At 37.5% G+C, this 20,421-nt stretch overlaps 1 protein-coding gene across 1 annotated transcript in view; it reads right to left on the bottom strand.

Moving 5' to 3' along the window:
* The window catches only part of sfmbt2 (Scm like with four mbt domains 2), a 60,254-nt gene extending 42,781 nt beyond the window's left edge, over nucleotides 1-17,473 (bottom strand). Inside the window, exons 1-4 of the mRNA XM_037696084.1 lie at nucleotides 17,374-17,473; nucleotides 11,493-11,581; nucleotides 4,690-4,930; nucleotides 882-902 (exon numbers count right to left, since the gene is read on the bottom strand). Coding sequence (XP_037552012.1) covers nucleotides 882-902; nucleotides 4,690-4,930; nucleotides 11,493-11,581; nucleotides 17,374-17,458 — 436 coding nt within the window. The 5' untranslated portion in view covers nucleotides 17,459-17,473. The remainder of the gene's footprint in view (nucleotides 1-881; nucleotides 903-4,689; nucleotides 4,931-11,492; nucleotides 11,582-17,373) is intronic.
* Nucleotides 17,474-20,421: the final 2,948 nt, after the last annotated feature.

Genomic DNA, 20,421 nt, shown 5'->3' on the forward strand with positions numbered 1-20,421 from the left:
CAAGGAACATGTGTTTAAACACAACAATGAGTCCAGTCTGAATGCTTTTCTCCCAACTTGTCTTGCATAAATGCTAGAAAACAAGTAAAAAAAATGTTGATTTTATTGAAATTTAACAGCTCATAGTCCAGTTAGGAATTTATTTTGATCTGGTGAACTGGGACTCCTACTGTGGTCTGGTCTGAACGTGTATATCTTTTTAAATAGCAGCATTTCTTAGCAATAAAGAGGTTGTGTGGTTTTAAATTAGTGTATTTTTATTTTTTTTGCCAGCCAACAGGATGTTTAGTAAAGTCTGACAGAATCAAGTGCTTGCTGGTGAACTCTTCCTTTTGTGAAAGCCGCTCTGTAACTGGAAACCGATTCACCATCAGAAGTTAACGTCGAAAAAGTAAAAAAAAATAAAGCATGATTTGATCTGCCAGACACGCTTTACAAGCAGACAGGTCTTTAACCTCTGATCTGCCTCCGCCTCACGTGGACTCGTGACCTTCTTCCGTTTGACTCGGTTCGTCTGCTGCACATGAGGAGTCTTTATCAGATCGCCCGGTTTGTGTCTGAGCCGCGTCATTTTGCACCAGTTATCATCGGCGCACAGCTCCGGCTCAGCAGCCACTACCAGCGGTGTGTGTGTGTGTGTACATGATATCACTTGCCCAACACGCACTCGTTCAGCACTCGGCTAGAAAGGAGTCACATGCGAGAAGAAGCGAAGCGAGTCAACTGAGCTGTGGTTACTCCCAGCAGGGAGGTGAGAAGAGGAAGGAGGAGCAAGCACACTGCACATGCAGCACTGACACCTAACAGTTGTGTTAATTTCACGTTGGCAGCTAATGAGCCGGAAAGACGAGTTAATCAAAGGCTCTGATAGAGCAGCTTACCTTTTCTTAGGTAAATGTTATCTGAGAAATAAAACACAAATGGAAAGGATATAAATAAGACAGGTTAACAGATGTAAGCAGGTACAAACGCACGCACACACGCCTCATATTCAAGCGGACTGATCAACACTGAAATACGCACACAATGACAGAAACAAAGAGTTTCTCTAAGATTATATTCACAATCTGGTAGGAGCAACAAAAAGTGTCTATTGCGCTGTTTGAGCCTCTGGTTGCATCACTGAACATGTTGCGATGCAGCATTACATTTTAGATGTAACAAACCTGTAAGACAACACATTTTTCCTCACAAATTTAATGTGAAACGTAATTATTAGTTGCCTAATAGCCACACTAAAAACACGAATAATGTTTGATGTATCTGTTGGTTTTCATTTTGAAATTATTTTCTAGAGATTACAAGTATGTAATGTAGTTTTTTTTAGATAACGAGATATCTTCAGAAAACTGCTTTTTTTCTCTAAGCAACGAGATGATTTTGTTGCAGAAATGAGTGACGCCATCACTAAACACTTGAAGATGATCTGTAGCAGTAAAGTGTTGATCATGTTCTCTGATGTGACACTTTGCAGCTTGAATCAGCTGCCAGCTCCCCTTCCTGACTTTTTAATGAGAAGCAACCAATTTTATTTAGTCGCAAATTTGAAGCCTTTTTTTTTTGTTGTTATCACAAGAAAATTAGCTTTTCTAAGGCAAAATAAATAAACATCTTAACCTACCTTAAGACAAACTCGTGAAATTGCGTTTCTGACCGTGTCCCTTCTTGGCTTCTGTACAACACAAACTTGTAGCGCTTGAATTTTTTCGTTATAAAAGTTAAATTTCTCACTAACGTTCAGCCTCATGTAAGTTAGATATATATATTTTTTTTTTTAGATGCACATATGATGAAGAACAAAACAACAATTTCATGTGTTTATTCATAGAAATATGCTAATTAGCTTCAGAAAATTATGTTTTAAAACAACTAAATTTAGTCGTGGCTGAACTAGCCTTCTATGCTAAGACGATGTAAAGGTCATTATCTGAAGATAATTGCAGGGTTTATTTAGTTTTTGTGTAAAACTAAAGGTTTTAGCTGATCTGGATGACAATATCATTCAGCTAGTTTGAGTTTGTCAGCCTCAGACAGCTGATATGACCTTATATCTCTTTTTTTTTTAATAATAGTAAATAATTTGAGTCTTCTATGCTGCTTTGTTACACAATCTATTGTTCGCCTCATCACAAAAATTACATTTAGTTCTTTCTAATAATTTACTCGTGTTCGTAAAAGTATATGGGGGTCCAAAAACAACTTACGGTAATCGCTCATATTAGTGATGTTTAATTTCTTCCCATTTACCAGTACATTTAACAGCCAATTCCTCCATTTTTGTGTCTGACTTCCTGTTTGCATCAGGCTCCACGGGTTGTGAATTCAGTCAGATATAGACCTGGTGCATATTTTTAAACACCCTGCAGCATATTTTGGAGATAAAAGGATTAACAAACTTGACTGAGATCAACTTTGGCGACTAAATCCAGAAGACATCTGGCGGAATCAAAAAGTGTTTTTTTTTAAAGGAGATCAAGGAGGACAGTGTTCAATAACTGGGAATGAGTTTAGATTTCTGAACTTATAGGACCGTCGGTTTGGTTAAATGTTGCTTAAATGATGAACGGCACAAATCCAATCATGACAAATTCGTCATGATTTGCTGTTACCAGATATTTAAAAAAAACCAACTAAAAATTAAACTATAAACAGCAAATGCATTCGGTATTACTTTTTTTAAAAGTTCTCCCAATCACATCAAATTATTTGAAGATGACAATCTGGGTTTGGCAACCCTAATTCTTATAACGTTTATAATTAATTAATTGTAATTATGTTGAAATTACAGTCAAACGTGAAAACCTGTTCACAATGACAAGGTCACAAGTAAACATTTTACTTTCAGCGGTATGTTTGGCGAACAATACTACAACTCTAGTACAAAAGTACATTTTAATCACTTTTTTTTTAGACGGATATGTTTCTGAGATGTAAATGAAGTGGACTCAATTTAGCCATTTATTGAGCTGCGAGTTGCCGAGGAAGAGAACAGACGAAAAGAAAGAAGGACATATGGAGGTGCTGGACACCCGTCGGACAGAAACGTATTCAGGTCGTCTCCACAACAACCGAGGCACGAGCCATCCATCAGCCAGGAAGTGTGGAGGAAAATAAATGGTCTCTGGTCAAAGCAGTTAGAAAAATGTCCTCTGTAAAAACGTCACTGAGGATTATTTCAAACCAAGCTGAGGCGAAATTCGCTCTTAGAAACACGTTAATGATCAATTCTGTATTTGTGAATGTGTGGGGACGGTGTGTCGAGCGAAAACGAACAGGATGTCTTTAAAAATCCAGCCTTTTGTCAGTAAAACTCGTTTTCCTACTTAGTTTATTTAAAGCAACGTTTGAAGAATGTCAGCTTGTCTTGCCGTTCATCTTAAAAGAAGCAAACTACAGTTTTACTTAGAGCTGAATCACTGATGTTTCTCTGCCATGTGTAAAACAAATGTCTAGAAAAGGTCGTGAAGAAATGATAATTAGATGCAGTTTTAGTCACGCATCTTCACATTTTAAATGTTATTGAGATTTTAAATGAAGTCGTTTTTAACATGCGCTTTATTATTTCTTCCACTTGATTTATTTTCCACAAAATTTAATGCGTTCAATTAAAAAAAAAATTGAATGCGTAATTGTTAATAATTGTTTAGCTCTTCAAAGAAACTTGTTTTATATTTTTGCACAACATCAAATTAAAGTGTAAACTTTTCTGCAATCTGACGGGAATTAAAACAAATCAAGAACAACAAAAAAAAACAAAAAAAAACTTTAAATTTTAAAGTCGTTTTAAATGTACTACATAACCTAAAATAAAGTATTTTTTACAGTTTGAACGGGAGTGTTTTTGCCAAAAGTTGTACTTAACTGCATTAATGAAACTATTATTTGTACATTTGTGCTTTAAATACTTAAAAAAACTGAAAATTTACTTTAAATTAGTTTTGTTTGACATAAGTACGCTGTAGCTTTGTTACACTGTAAATAAAATCTGGTACAGAATAAATAGAAAATGGAAAACAGGACAAATAAACGTGTTCTTGAAGTGACTGCAGTGACTAATAACCAGAGGAGCAAACTTGATCAAAACCCCCAAGAAAAACTGGGATGAACAAGTAATGAAGCTAAAAGTAAAACCTTAAGTTAAAGACTGTTACAGATATATACAGTTTACTGTGACTTCTAGGGGTGCAAACAATTTACAAAAATATGGCATTGCACAAAATAAATATAAAAGTCCAAGTGACACGCTCTGTGTGTCAGAAAGATACTCGACCAGATAGACCTGATTAAGATGATGATACTTTTATGAAGATGGCTGCACAGACGGAGTAAATAAGGGTTTTTACATGTTTGACTAACTACGACACCTACACGCTCACTGATGTCCATTTTTGCAAACCAGTCCTTATAAAACACCATATGTAGTTTATTTACCCAAACTGCAAGGTTTTAGTTACCCTGCAAATTAGCTTAATTAGCAAAAGCACAATCAAGAGAGAATCCAAGTAGTCAGCGACGTTCAGAGCAATCCACACCTTTACCGAAAGATTAACGCAAGCTTTAGAACTGCAGCTTTTGGTTGGTTCAAGTTGGGCTTTAACAGATAATTCATCCATTTTGAGGCACTACAAAATACATCACGTGGGATTTTGTGTGTGTGTGTAAGAAGATTGTCCAAGAGGTTCTTCCTACCTTCGGGGGGCATTAGCGTCTTCTTATTCTGGGAGCACCAGCCTACCGGGTGCAGCTCGGCTGTCATGACGTCACACCAAAAGTCGGCCTTGCGGTCGTCGCCATAGCCGCTGTAGCGCAGCAGCAGCAGCTGGCCACATGTGGTGATGATGGTGGCCACCCAGTAGGTCTCTGGGCTGCCCTTATTGGCCACCTCCAGCTTCATACCCGGCTGGAAGCTGCTCTGGAGGCTGATTTCCACCTACATGTGACAGTAAAGGAAATATATCATCTTCTGATCTGTTTTAAAACATGGTTTGGCGTTACAGGAAAACAAAACACGGTTTTTCCTCAATAAATAAATGTTAGCGTGTTTTTTTTTTAGGCTCATTTGTCCTTACAACATCCTCCTGCGGTGCAGTTTGATGTGTTTCAATCAAAAGTTGACGCGAACAACTTTTTCTAAACTGCTTCAAACGTGGAACTAGAAAGCAAAAAGGCAAACTCAGAAGGCCACATTCCTCTTGATCTAAATAGAGGGTGAACTAGTCACGAGCGCAAATATTTACTTTCATAAAGAAGGAAAATGTTTTACGGGAACTTGCTCATTTTACGCACGAAAACAAATTGACAGGAAGTAATGCACAGCTCGTGAATACAGCTGTCTTACTATTTTTATTTACTTTGGAAGAAACTGTGGAAGATAAGCTTTGATGATTTCACTAGAACAGAACAGAAAGCAGTGATGACGGCTGACGGCATTAAATGTGAGACTAACATGATCTCCATTGCTTCATTATAACAATTCTGTGTTTGTTGTTTTAATTAGCCCCACTGGACGTCATTAAAAATCAAAGTATTTTTGCTTTAGCCGATTCATTTTTGAGCATATTTTTTAATAAGATATCCCTCTGGAGTGAAATAATAAAAGTAACTGATTTAATTGCCTTAAATGTAGGTTTCAGCTTGCTATGATAGTTTTAAAAACGGTCTTATTTTTTTGTTTTTTAACACTTAGATTTAAAAGCAACGTCTCAAAGCAATTTCTGCCTAAGCGTTTAGGAACTCAAGAGCTTCCAGATAATTAAACGAACTGACTACAAATATGATGTTTTTGGTGTCTGCGACAGAAAATTGTGGAAAAAAATGGAGTTCTAATAAATCTTAACAAGCAATTAAACATATTTTTTCCACAGCATGCTTAGCTAGAAAAGTTAGGGTCACCATGGTAACCATACACCTCTTACTTTGTAATAGCACTCATAATAAGACAGTCAGACAATAATACATTCAAAAAACGGTTGTTGTGAAAACTCAAACAGGTGATGAGAAAAATGGACTATAAATGGCATAAAGAGTTCGTCATGGCATGTTCTCAGTGTTTTCTGTAGAATATGACTCAAAAACAACCTTCATTTGATGCAGTGGAAGTCAATGAGAGTCACGCTGGATTTGAGAGAAAACAGTTATATACCATTGAGGAACAGACTGGGCAAAATAAGATTAAAATCCCTACGAATGATGTATAACCTGGAAAATAAGTATAAGTTTGTGGGAGTAAGAAGTTTGTGCACAATTTGGAAAGTTTAGACAGCTTGAACGTTAGTGTGACATCATCACCACACTGTAAGGTAAACAACAAAAAAGGATTTTTTTGGGGGGAAGTTCCCCTGGATTGGCAGACCGGGGTGGTGGTCCCCCTATTCAAAAAGGGGGACCGTAGAGTGTGTTCCAACTAGAGGGGAATCACACTCTTAAGCCTCCCTGGTAAGGTCTATTTGGGGGTTCTGGAGAGGAGGGTCCGTCGGATAGTCGAACCTTGGATTCAGGAGGAGCAGTGCGGTTTTCGTCCTGGCCGTGGAACACTGGACCAGCTCTACACTCTCAGCAGGGTCCTGGAGGGTGCGTGGGAGTTTGCCCAACCGGTCTACATGTGCTTTGTGGACTTGGAGAAGGCGTTGGACCGCGTCCCTCGGGGAACCCTGTGGGGGGTACTCTGGGAGTATGGGGTACCGGGCCCTTTGATACGGGCTGTTACGTCCCTGTATGACTGGTGTCAGAGCCTGGTCGCTGGCAGTAAGTTGAGCTTGTTCCCGGTGAGAGTTGGACTCTGCCATGGTTGCCCTTTGTCACCGATTCTGTTCATAACTTTTATAGACAGAATTTCTAGGCGCAGCCAAGGTGTTGAGGGGATCCGTTTTGGTGGCCTTAGGATTGCGTCTCTGCTGTTTGCAGATGATTTGGTCCTATTGGCTTCATCAATTCGTGATCTGCAGCTTTCGCTGGAGCGGTTCGCAGCCGAATGCGACGCGGCCGGGATGAAGATCAGTTCCTCCAAATCCGAGGCCATGGTCTTGAGCCGGAAAAGGGTAGAGTGCCCTCTCCAGGTCAGGGAGGAGGTCCTGCCCCAAGTGGAGGAGTTCAAGTATCTTGGGGTCTTGTTCACGAATGAGGGAAAAATGGAGCGTGAGATTGATAGGCGGATAGGTGCAACGTCTGCAGTGAAGCAGGCGCTGTACAGGTCTGTCGTGGTGAAGAGAGCCGAGTCAAAAGGCGAAGCTCTCAATTTACCGATCGATCTACGTTCCTACCCTCATCTTTGGTCACGAGCTTTGGGTTGTGACCAAAAGAATGAGATCTCGGATACATGCGGCTGAAAAGAGTTTTCGCCGCAGGGTGTCTGGGCTCTCCCTTAGAGATAGGGTGAGAAGCTCGACCATCCGGGAGGGACTCAGAGTAGAGCCGCTGCTTTTCCACATCAAGAGGAGCCAGTTGAGGTGGCTTGGGCATCTGTTTAGGATGCCTCCTGGACGCCTCCCTGGTGAGGTGTTCCAGACACGTCCCACCAGAAGGAGGCCCAGAGGAAGACCCAGGACACGCTGGAGGGACTATGTTTCTCGGCTGGCCTGGGAACGCCTCGGGATTCCCCCGGAAGAGCTGGCCCAAGTGGCTGGGGAGAGGGAAGTCTGGGCCTCCGTACTTAGGCTGCTACGCCCGCGACCCAACCCCGGATAAGCGAAAGAAAATGGATGGATGGATGGATGGACAGTCAGAGCTATTCCTGTTAGAGCCACACGTGATGTATTCGACATGCTGCATCCAAAACTTTACATCAAAAACAATGAGTACAGTGTAAGACGAATGGCTGAATAGAAACAAGAGTGCTTAAAATCCTGCCACTTATGAATTAAAACTGAATGTGAATGCAATTTAGAAAATAGCAACACAACAGAACTGAAGTCAGATTCTGCTTTAAGCAAGGCGGTTTTAACAATCCCCACACAGATGTTTGACTTTCAGGAGCATCTTCAAACCAAAGCTCTGTTAACGCAGATAAATGCACAAAACATGTCTCCAGCCGTATTCAGTTCTTGAGAGCGCTACAAACCTAACAGGATGTTCACATGCGTTACTCACTAAAACACAAATGAAGGGATATGGCAACATCTTAGAAATAAACACAATGCAGTTGGCCCTGGGACTTCCTGCTGCAACAATGCAAATGCGCTGTATTCCTCTCTGGTTGGGTTATGTAAGAGGGCAGCCTCAGCAGCTAAGTCTTGCCTGTGTGTGGGGCTGTGTGCGTGTGTTGTGTAAGGGCCCAACAGAAATCATTGTTTCAATTTGCTCAAGCAGAGAGAGAGGAAAAACGAGGGCAGCACTTCACTAAATCACATTTTTCTGGGGAATTCATGGTCCGTTTGCCTGTAACTCAATTGACGTACCAACAAGGCAGTTTAGCTTCCCCTGAGAATTCAAATCACCACTCAGTTTGTCCAACATCAGGGCACTCGTAAACCCCGCAGATTGTAATCCTGTCCTCATTACACTAGCTGCTTTTTAAAATCCAAAGCAGAAACGATTCCACCTCTCCGGCTGGAGCAGCTGAGAGCCTCATTGGAGCTGACAGCTGCTTTGTCGGTCAAACAAACGATAATCTAATGGATAAAACCCTCACAGCCAGAATAGATGCACCAACCTGCACCTGTCAATGGAGGCAGAGCTGTATCCTTTTTTGGTTAAGGAGTAATGTTCAGAAAAATGTATGTATTTCATATCGATAATCCGTCATGTACATGCAAATAAATAAATAAAAGAAAGGCTAAAATGGCACAAAATGCAGCATTATGTGCATCAGTTGTCAGATGGTTAAACTGACTCTTCTGGGATGATTCAATTAAAAAGATGAACGCATTTAAAAGTGAGGTGGTGAGCACGGGCTACAAATTAAAACTATTTGTTGAGTGTGTAACCCACAAATACACATCAAACCCAAAACAACAAAAAAAAACAAGAAATGAGCCAGTTCTGTGTAAACTTGAATTTTCCCATCAATATTTTTCATAATAAATATTTGCCCTTTGAGTAGCTCCTGTTGACTGTGGATATATTATGGTTAAAAACATTACATATGAACTAAATCAATGACTTCAACGATAAAATGTGTACTCCAAATTATCTAAAAACGTCTAATACTTTACACACTCCACAAGCTATTGGAAATATCTTGATTTTTTTAAATATTATTTAAAAGTAAAATTAAGGTTTAAGTTAAAAGATGAGCAAAAGGTGTTTTACTGCAGTTAAGGGTTTTAAAAGTTTTATCCGGCAAGAAACAAATATTAAACTAAACAAACTACATAAAAACAAACATGACAAGAGCTTCGAGCAATGACTACAGATGTGTATTTTGTTTATTTTTTGAATTGTATTGACTGAAGAAGTAAACAGAAACCTCTTTCTGCTCATGTTTATTGTTGTCTATGATCAAAATTTAAACAAGTATTTTAAAAAGTCCCTGTTACTCATTTATCACTCGTTTCTCACAGATTTGGACCCTGAAATATTCACAACAGGGTTGAAAAAGTTCCTAAATGATGCACCATTACAGTTCCTACAACAGTGTTTTCTATGAACTAATGTAGAAATGTTTAAAATGTTAAAACCCATTTTGACCATTATGTGTTGTCTCTGCTGGAACAACAAGCAAAAGTTGCAGCTTTTTGTTTATTTTTAACAATTGTCATAACTGTGTGAATGTTTATGGAGCATTCACTCTGTTGTGATCCATTTTCCTTCTGTGCGTTTTTCAGCATCTTTCTCGTTCCACAGTTTTTGTGCCGTTTCAACAAACCATAAATCAAAACGTTCAGCTCTTTCAGAACAATCCTGCTGTGACTTTTGGTATTGGTGCAACTTTATTAGCTTTTTGAAATATTTAGCCCTTTCTGCCATTCTTTCCTCATAGAAAATGAATTGAACTCATTTTACATCCTTCAGATCTTTAGATCTGTTTACAAACTTTTACTGCTCCTTTCACATTTTTGTTCTGCTTCAGCTGCTTTCAGCTTCTTTGTGCAAATTTAAACTTTTTTCCAGCTACTTTCAGCTAATCTTTTCTGTTGTTTTTTTTTCAGCTGTTTTGTGCTCCTTTCAGCTTTCTGCTAACTACATTTTGGTGCTTCTTCTAACTTCTTTCTGCTAATTTCAGCTTGTTATGTTTCTTTCAGCTTATTTATGCAACTTTTTCTACTAGTTCAGCTACTAATTAGTTGTTTTTATGCTAATTTTAGCTTTTTCAGCAAATTCCACATTTTTTATACTTATTTAATCTTTTTTCAGCCTAACTCAGATAAAATGTGCTCTCTCCACTTTTCTGGTAATTTAAGCTTCTTTCTGCTTTTTAGCTACAATTCAGCTGGGGGTTTTGTTGTTGTTGCCTTTTCAGCTTTTTTCAGATAATTTCCACTTTTTGTGCTCATTTCTGCTTCTTTCAGCAAACAGCTTGTGCTACCTTTTCAGCTACTTTAATTTTTTTTCACTAATTTCAGCTGTTTTCTGATAAATTCAACTTTTATGTGGTAATTTCTGCTACTTTCAGATGAAATAACTATGCTAATTTCAGTTGTTATGCTCCTTTCAGCTTTTTTCTGCTAGTTTAGGCTTTTTTATGCTATTTCAGCTACTATTTAGTTGTTTTGTGCTAAATTTAGCTTTTTCAGCTAATTACCTTTTTTTTTTTTTTTAGCTCATTTCAGATCCTTTACTTCCATTTGGAACTTTAAGCGTCTTTCAGCCTTTTCATTTACTTTTCAGCTATTTTTTGCTAAATTCAGCCTTTTTTTTTTAAGCTAATTTCCTAATTTTTGTGCTCATTTCTACTTATTTAAACCTAATTCAGCAAATATATGTTCTTTCTGCTTTCTTCTGCTAACTTAGGCTGGTTCTTCTATTTCAGCTACAATTCAGCAAGTTTTTTTTGGCTAATTTCAGCTGTTTTTCAGCAAGTTCTTCAGCAATAAACATTCACACTGCATTTTCACAGGAAATGCAATTTCTCTAGTTTGGTTTGCGTTGGACATTATTTCATAAAACAATTTTTTAAATGATGACTTCAATCATATTTTAAACACTAAATTAGGAGCAAAAATAGAAAAGTTGAAAGTCAACACTAAAATATGTGCCTTCATGCTTTATCCCCCTCAGAGTGAAACTTTGCTTACAACTTTTCATTCAGTTTCCAATGAATACTTAAAAAAACAAAATAAAATAAACTCCAGCCAAAGTCCAAATATATTTTCCCAGGTGCTTTTTTGCGTCATCACAGTCTCCTGTGTTTTCCTGCTCAAGTGGTTAAATACATTTGTTTTAAAAACCAAGCAAAGGTCGGTCAACAAGTTGCATCACAAGGAAACAAACAGCAAACAAGTTCATTAAAAGGCCCTCACACAGCACTTTCTAAAGTGTTGTTAAAGGCTCTCTGCATGTGGCACTTATCTGCAAGACTGTGCTTAAAGGATCAGAAATAATGGCGATGATCATACATGTTTGAAGGTGGTGTGAGGGGCGGCGTCGGCTCCCGTCTCCTCCATATACTCCTCCCAGATGAACTCCTCCTCCATGGACTCGGCATCTAAAAAAAAAGAAGTCAGTTTTAAATAATTAATTACTGATAAAATGAGCCCAAGATGATTTTAATTTAGAATTTAGCACACATGAAGCCAGATCAATGCAGCTCATAAGCGCTGAATTCACAGGGAATTATTTATAGGACTTGTCTCGAGTGCACAGCAGGCTACACAACGTTACATAACATCACTAATGTTCCTCCTGATGGTAAGATTTGTTCACTTTGCCTGTGGGAGACTACATTTAAAGCATTGGGAGTGCTGTTTTCCACTGTTGTGAGTCTGCTGGATCCCTGGAGACTCCAGCGGGAACACGTTCTGTTTAACAAGAGGAGACGGGAGATAAACGATGTTCACTTTGTCTCGTGAATGCACACACGTACACCTGCCGTTCCTCAAGATTCTTCTACTCCTGTCGCGTAAAAGTTGAAGAGTCACAAAACAGAATTTCAACATGCAAAAAACCGTGATTGTTTAAAGTGAACAGGCAACTCTTGAGTGCGCATGTTTACGATCTGCTGGCTTTTCGTTGGGTCTATTTTAAAACTTGGCAGGTTTATCGCTCGTGGGCTGGAGAAAGTGCAGAGCAGAAAGCGAAACTGAATGAGACGTTCGTGCATTTTTTTTTTTTCTATAAGAGGAGCTCTGTAATGTTACCAAAATATAGTAAAGTATGTGGCGTTTAGGTAACCTCTGTAAAACTGAACACTTATTAAATTCCCTACCTACGAGAAACTGTGCAGAGAAATGTAAGAACAGTTTTCCTCAGTGATGACTCAGTTCCTGCACTGTTTATATAATCAAAGCAACTGAATGCTGCATTCAGTGTTGAGTATAAATTTGATTAAAAAAATAAAATAAAAAAAACAGTTGTGTAAGGTTTGTCAGCTTTGATTTATTCTTGATCTAAGAAACTTGGGACTAATTTTATTGCACGTTTCAGCTCATGTTGGTTGATGAGTGTTTGCTGATAACAGCAAGACAAGAAATCAATCCTGGTCCTGCAGAATGAAGCGGCACTGGTGGCTCAGTGAGAGAACTTCAGGCTCAGATTGGGATTTTCAGTGTTTCTAAGCTGGTTCACGTCTGTGCTGGACATTCACGGCAGCAACTTGGGGCTGTTTTTAAGAGACCGACAAATCTAAAAGCAACGTTTCTTCAACCAATTATTGCTCTATGAAAACAAAAAGGTTTATTCCTAGTAGATGGTGAAGATTGGGATTTCTTATCTTTCTTAAATTCATTTACATTATAAAAGATTTCGCTACAGTTTATTCATCAAGAATCAATGTATGAGCGCATCACATTGCGTAAACTTGTTTTTCCTGTATGTTCATACTCTTAAAAATATTTTAAATACTCAAAAGTAACACTTTAAATGCAATCTTTTAAGAGACTAAATGACAGAAAAATCGCTTTACAACAATCCCTCTGGATTAGATTTATTGTAATTATTTTCAGTTCCTTTTTTAGAACAAAATAAGTTTAAAGATGCAGCTCTCTCTTGAAAATGAGTCCTCGTGACTCACTGAGACTACTGTATAAATAAAGGTTGAATGAATGTAGCTGAAAACTAATCTGAAATAATAAAACTAAAGCTTGTACTCGTTTTTACATCAAGCCACACCTGCAGCACATTAATTTAGTGAAATTCGAATTGGCAAATGTCTGATTTACTTGGGGCGGCTGTGGCTGAGTGGTTAGAGCAGTTGTCTTCCAATGCAAGAGTTGGGGGTTCAATTCCACCAGCAGTCACATGTTGAAGTGTCCCTGGGCAAGACACTGAACCCCTCATTGCCTCTGATGTGTGTCCCATCGGTGTCTGAATGTGATAAAGCTCTGATTAGTCTTTGTATAGATCTAGTATAGAGCTGTATGAATGGGTAAATGTGGACACAGATTGTAGTGTAAAGAGCTTTGAGTATCTTCATAAGATAGAAAGGTGCTATATAAGTACAGCCCATTTACCTTTTACTTGTGATTTATTGATAAGGGAGTCTAATCGATAAGCCTATTGATTAGATACATTCAATTGCCTTTTTCTTTTGGGATTTCTTTTGTTTCGGACTTCACCAGTTTCACATAAATGCACACGTATCCAGATTTAGAAACTCTCAGTTGACCTATCCAGTTGATAACCAGCTTTGCGGTACCACTAAGCTTGAGTTCAAGGGTCAAGGGTCAAGGTTCATTCACATCGCATGTGGTACATGAGGTGGAACGAAGCTGTGTACACAGGGTCCCAGTTACACCCAAAAATAGCAATAACGTAAACTATAAAAAAGAAACAGTATACAAAGATCTAAGATATATGGATGTGTACTGTATGTATGTGTGTTAGCAAAATATCTCATTAACCTTTGCACAGATTTTAATGGAACTTCTGGAAAGTAATTATTAGATGCACAGCACATCTACAACTGATTACTTTGTGGACTCAACCTGATTCAAGATGGCCGTACACCCAAATAATGTTATCAAGTACAAACATGACTGTGAGCAGCCATTTTTGCAGGCACTGACGTAATATTTGATGTGGTAGTGCCTGACAGTTATCCTCAACACATAATCTAAGCACATGTTCCTGTTTTTCGTATTTTACATCACTTTACAATGTAGCTGTTTTTGTTACATTTTTTATATAATTTTCTTCCACTTATTTATTCAATTTATATACGTTATTTTATGATTGTCTACAGTTGTCGTCACTCCTTGTTAAAAACAGGCGTCTCTTGAAAACGAGTCCTCGGGACTCAGTGAGACTAACCTGTATAAATAAGGGTTGAATATACTAAACAATAATAAGATAATATGGTGTATTATATGCATTATTTCTATTGCTAAGATTAAGTCAGATCATCTAAACATGCCCAGGATATGACAAACATGCATTCTATTACTCCAGGGGCTACTTATGTTTTGAACCTTGACCTGAATTAGTGAGAAGTAGCAGCGTTTTTAATGTAAAACCTGCTGCAAAAGGTTATCAGCATTTTCCCTTCTCTAGGTAAGACAGTTAACTTGTTAGTTATTCAGGATTTTCCCCCGGATGTCACGAATGCATCAGAAAGCTGGTTGGAGAGCCACATAAGTGACTAAATCTGTGTCACTGATTGTTTACTCCAAACTCACTGTGAGCTCAATCAAGTTAAAGCTCTGCTCAAAAAGAGACTGATGGGATATACAGCGGTTGCAGAATTTACAGAAAAGGCTGCAAGCATACAAAACGCTCCATGAACACGGGAAAAGATGATTTTGCAGCAGCTGGAGTGCTAAATACTCATAACCACTGCAGAGACAAAAGCTAAATGTTTTGTGGGATTAGTGGACCTTTTGTCTAAGGCACAAAATAATTAATTCAATAAATAAAATCTTTTTTTTTTTTAACTATAAATTACATAAAAACAGTTAAAGCTGCAATAGCTTATAACTCCCACCAGAAGTTAAAAGTACCGGCAAACAAAATTAAATGTTTCTAATTTTTTTTTTTTTTTACTATTTAAACACATAATTGTTGCTAAAGCGGTTTTATATTTAGGAGCTTGAAGTGGTGAGAATCTTCTCTGCCTCCTGTATAAAATACATTTTTAAAATACATTTTTCCTCCAAGCAGTCAGACTTCCTTGTAATATATTTTAAAGTAGACTCCAATAACAGGTTTTAAAGCTTTCTGGAGGTTTTTCATTTTTGTTTTCTCTGGTCTTGGCTGCTTGTTCACTCCATGATAATGCATTTTTAACAAAATAAGGAAGGTGGACAAGTGGACGAGAAAAAAAAAAGTACCAGGCATTACAATCTTTCTATAGTATCTACATGTGAAGTCTTTAAAAATAATAACAAAACAGCAAAGACCTGAGAGATGCATCATCAAGTTCTCAGCTTTTAGGTAATTAACTTGTTGGTGCTAAAATATGATTTTATGTGTCAAACTATGCGTCTATTTTTCTTAAATTCAGTAAAAGAAATGGGAATAATTAGTGACAGACTGTGAAAAACAAATTGCCTAAATAATCATTACACTTGTGAGCTGTCTGTTATGTCAACAAAACATTAATTTTATCATTTGAGTTTAAATGTTTTGTGTCTGAAATTAAAGGTCATGTTATGAGGCTTAACCACCAATTATAGAAATAAAAATAATAATCTGAAAATGGTCAAATTGAAAATGAGTGAAAAACCAGCCAAGATTCAAATAATTTGTTTAAACGACTTTTAGGAAATCTGTTAAAAAGCTGATCAAAACAACTTTTAAAGACTACAAAAAAGTCTGGCTGCTTGGAAACAAAACAAAGAAATGAAGGTACCACTTCACTATAAGGCTCCTCTTATAGATGCTAATAAATGGTTTACAGATACATTATTAATTCCTCTATAAACACTTTATCATTAATAACTGCTTATTATGCATTAATTAAGAGTGACAGAGAGACAAAACTGACCAGTTTCTTGCCAAATAGTGAGTCAAATCTGTTCACCTATATATTTAATCTAGAGTTGTTATAGTTACTACCATGTAAGCACAACAAGCATTTGTAAACCTATTTCTTTAGCATTTAATATTGAACTTTAGCACTGCATTATAAGTATCTACAACTAATATTATATCCTAAAAAATTAGGTTTACAAATGCTTATTGTGCTGACAAGGTAGTAACTATAACAAATCTAGATTTAATATATAGATGAACAGATTTGGCTCACTACTTGGCAAGAAACTGTTCAAATATGTCTCTCTGTCACTCTTAATTAATGCATAATAAACAATTATTAATGATTTGTAAAATGGCATTAATAACGTGCTTATAAACTATTTATTAGCCATCTATAAGGGGGGACTTATTGTAAAGTGGTACCGAAATGAGTGACTCAGGATTTTGCACAGTGCAATCTGTGTGCAGACGTGCATTTATTATTTTAAATGTAATACTTGTTTCATCTTTGTGCACTCAGAGTTTAGATGTAAAGAAACGTGCATTACAAATACAACTAAACACCATTAGTAGACACAAGTGAGACATTTTTGCACACATTTGCCTTTGTTGTTTTTTTTATTTAAACTGTGTATAACTAATGATCAGCGTGACTGTAAAACACTGGTGCTGAATGCGTTTGTTCACTCTAAAAAAAAAAAACGAGAAACAAGCTCATCTTTGCTGTGAACTGAAACCGAAACAACGAATGACTCCATCAGCTTTTTATGTGAAAGTAAACCTCTTAACTAAAATAAACACATAAATAAGTGTTCCAATAAAAATAACAAAAGCAAAAAAAGAATTTTGAAAACGTCCTTTTGTTTGTTCAATACTATCAGTGCATGTATTGACTATATGCAGGCTTAAGAATGTCCTTTATCTTAGCAGCACTGTGTGCAAAGCATCCTCATACATCACATGACACTGTCATTTCAGACGCTCTAATCAATGCCTTCAGCTCTAACGGGACGCGTGTGCCAGTCAGAGAAAAGTTGCACGGTAAATGCACGCCTATGATTCAGACTGTGACTGCAATACAAGCAGGTGACGAACCAAAACATGTTGACCTGCGATCACACGTGTCAAAACAAGATAAAAGTGTGAGCTACGCAGCGTGCAAGTGCTTCTCTCGTGTCATTTAAACGTGTCTCCTAAAGTTTCAAGCGGTTTTAAACAGAGCAGGGAGAATTACGACGTGCGAGTCTGTTTGAGTGTTGCAGAACAGAATGCACAGAAGGGCGCCCAAACCAATCTATCACACGACCGCGGCTCCATAAAACGAAACGGACCCAAGTTAAAGCAAAGAATAAATCTACCAGCTCTTACCTGTGTTCACCTCTTCTTCTTTGCCGTTTGTAAAATAGAGCGGCTGTGCTACAGTGAGGGCCAGCGGCTGATCCCGAGTCTGCATCCTGCAGCTTTAGCTTCCCGGCAGGACTGTGACCTTTGAACTGATGCGTTTCAGCGCCTCCTCATTGCACCCCTCACTTTCCCTGACAACCCTGCAAGAGAAGAGTTCAACTCAATCAGTCGTCTGACTTATCAGATAACTGCCAGCCAAGAGATTTCCAGGAAACGGATGTGTTCCAGCATGACGGTTTCAAAAAAAACAAGATCTAAAGTTTTGTTTAACAAGAACTCGTTATTTGGCAAGAACTTCCTTGGAAATAAAATGGTCGACTGGAAATGAAGCACGCTGCATTTCCAGCTCCTTTAAAGTGGGTGTTTGATGTGGAGAGGCAGCAACTGTAACAAATAAACACAATAACAGCCTCTAGAAACCTTAATAAACTCAAACATTAGGACGAACTCAGCTAATCGTTTTGATAAAGCAAAAACTCTACGAAAGTCAAGTGCAAGATGAAGAATAATTAAAGCCGAGTCATTAGCCAGTAATTGCAGATCATCCTCCGCCTCTTCACTTCTGTAATACTCCACACACTTGCAGCTGATGGCTGCATGCATTTGCATACCACAGCGAAACATAACCCATCAGATAAAGTAGAAAAACTGGAAGGACACGAGCAGGTAGACAGGTGAGCAAATTAGCCGACCGGTAAATAAAACGTATGCACGAAAGCAAACAAAGGGAGAAGTGAAGGAAAGAAAAAAAAAAAAAACACCTCAAAGCAGTTAAATATAGAAAAGAGGAAATGTGACTGTAAACATGCACGAAGGGACTCGAGTCTTGCAATGTGCTAACGCTATTTCTGGCTATTAAAGTAAACCATCGACCAAAAAGTGATGCTCTTTTCATCTAGAGACTGTTTTCTACCGTTTCTACCACAGCTCTTACGTGTGCTTTAGGATTCCTTTGATTTCTTTCTGGATTAAGAGTGCTGATTCAGACCCTAAAAGGTAAAAGTGATCAGCAAATCAACACGAGCTGGTTGGATCCGATGAGGAAAGGTGGGTTTGACCACCATTAGAAATCTATAACCCAGTGGTTCCCAAACTTTTCAGATGTCAACTTATAAAAATCTGACATTTTGACACACATTTGGTGTTTCATGACCCACGTTGGGAACCCTTCTTCTAACCCACCTAACCCAAATGTTTGTCTTTCTTTTCCAGATTGCTATTTTGTTCATTCTCCTTTTCATTAGGCTGTTTTTTTTTTTAAAGGGTTTACGGTAGAGTATGCTGAAAAGTTATTTTCCTAGTTTTTTTTTAAACAACTTACCAGAACCAAACTTTAATTTTATCTTTTAAACTGGTTTTGTGAAGGGCATAACGAAAAAAAAAAAAAAAAAAAGATACAAAAAATTAAACTATCTGCAAAGACCTGAGAGATGAATCATTATTAAAATGACCATGTCAAGTTCTCAGCTAATAACTCTGGGAATCACAATGTTGGAACAAAAACTCTGTGTTAATTTCTTTTTCTAGCTTTATCTAAAAAATAAAAAAAAATCGGAACAAACTGTGTCTTTGTGACAGGCTGCTGCTAACAAAGAGCCTCAAGATTTATTTTTGCTTTTGCTACGTTGTTTGTTGCGTCGACAAAACACTGGTTCATCACTTGAGTTAAAGGAAACTTACTCTTATACGAGTCATACGTCAGAGTGACAAACCATAGAAACATTCCACTGAAAATGGTTAGGTAATGGGCTAAAAATGAATGGAAATGCCCTAAAATAAAAATAAAAATCTGATTCGCAATATTCTACTGGTTTAGATGCGCCTGTATCGTGAGCGGATCAGAAGTTGTGGGTGTGGCGCGAGAAAGTTTATGAATAAACGGATCAATCCATTATACGCCCGCCATTCGATGGGCTTATACAAATGAATGACTTCAACAAAGTTGCCAAATGACATTTTAAGACGATGATATATAAAAAAAGGGTAAAAACAAAAATTGTCTATAAGATAAGATAAGATAGAACTTTATTGATCCTGCAGGAAATTGTTGAATATGAGTTCTGTTTCATTGCAGACAATATGACTCAAATATATTTAATGCTTTGTCGTGCTGACCTAATTTTTCTTTATGAATGTACATCCTGGAACGGTAAAGATTGGGCCACCTTACAATGGTGCATCTCTTTCTGACACTGCAACAGAGGATAGAGATATTAAATGTCCTTTTGACCCATTATTCCAGAAAACGCATCTTAATACTGTAACTGCTTGACTTTTCTATATTAAGGCTATCATGACAAAAACCTCACTTAGATAAAATTTGCAAATGTAACTCAAGTATACAACGAACATTTTCCAAATTAAACACTTAAAATTAGTGTTCAACTGTTTTACTATTGTGTGTAGAATCAGCGATCACAAGTTTAAACCTGACTTCAACGTCATAAACTGAAATTATGTCAGATTTCCTATATTTTTTCAATTAAAGCTATGTAGAAAAAGTAATTCCATGTGTATTTCTTTATGTAAAGATTTTTATTTTACTTCCTAAATGCTTTACCCACGCATCTGGACGTTATTCGTCCATTTCTGCTCCTCAAAGACTCAAGCTTTGGAACGAACTCGTGTTTACAATCACCTGTTTGCAAAAAAAAAATAATAATAATAATTTTCAAAATGTCCTTATTGCAACTTTGCACAAGCAAAACCCCCCTGTTACTGAGAGAACAGGTGAATGTTTGTACTTTTTGAGATGAGTGTTTTTCTGGACCTTAACGGTTTTGGTGCGAGATATTCAAGTGGGTAGAAAAATAAAAAATAAACAAATAAAATAAATAAATAAATTCCTCTATATCAGGTGAGACGTGATGATTTAAACTGATTAAGTTCACAAAAGGTTTTCATTATCTTTTGCATACCACGAATCACATAAATTTACCCCAGATCAATCCTTCATGCCATTATCTTTTACTTTGCGTCTCTATGACGCTGTCATAAACTAATCATCTACAG

This window comes from Nematolebias whitei, chromosome 22 (genome assembly GCF_014905685.2).
Source record: "Nematolebias whitei isolate Nwh7 chromosome 22, NemWhi1, whole genome shotgun sequence".
NCBI lineage: Eukaryota > Metazoa > Chordata > Actinopteri > Cyprinodontiformes > Rivulidae > Nematolebias > Nematolebias whitei.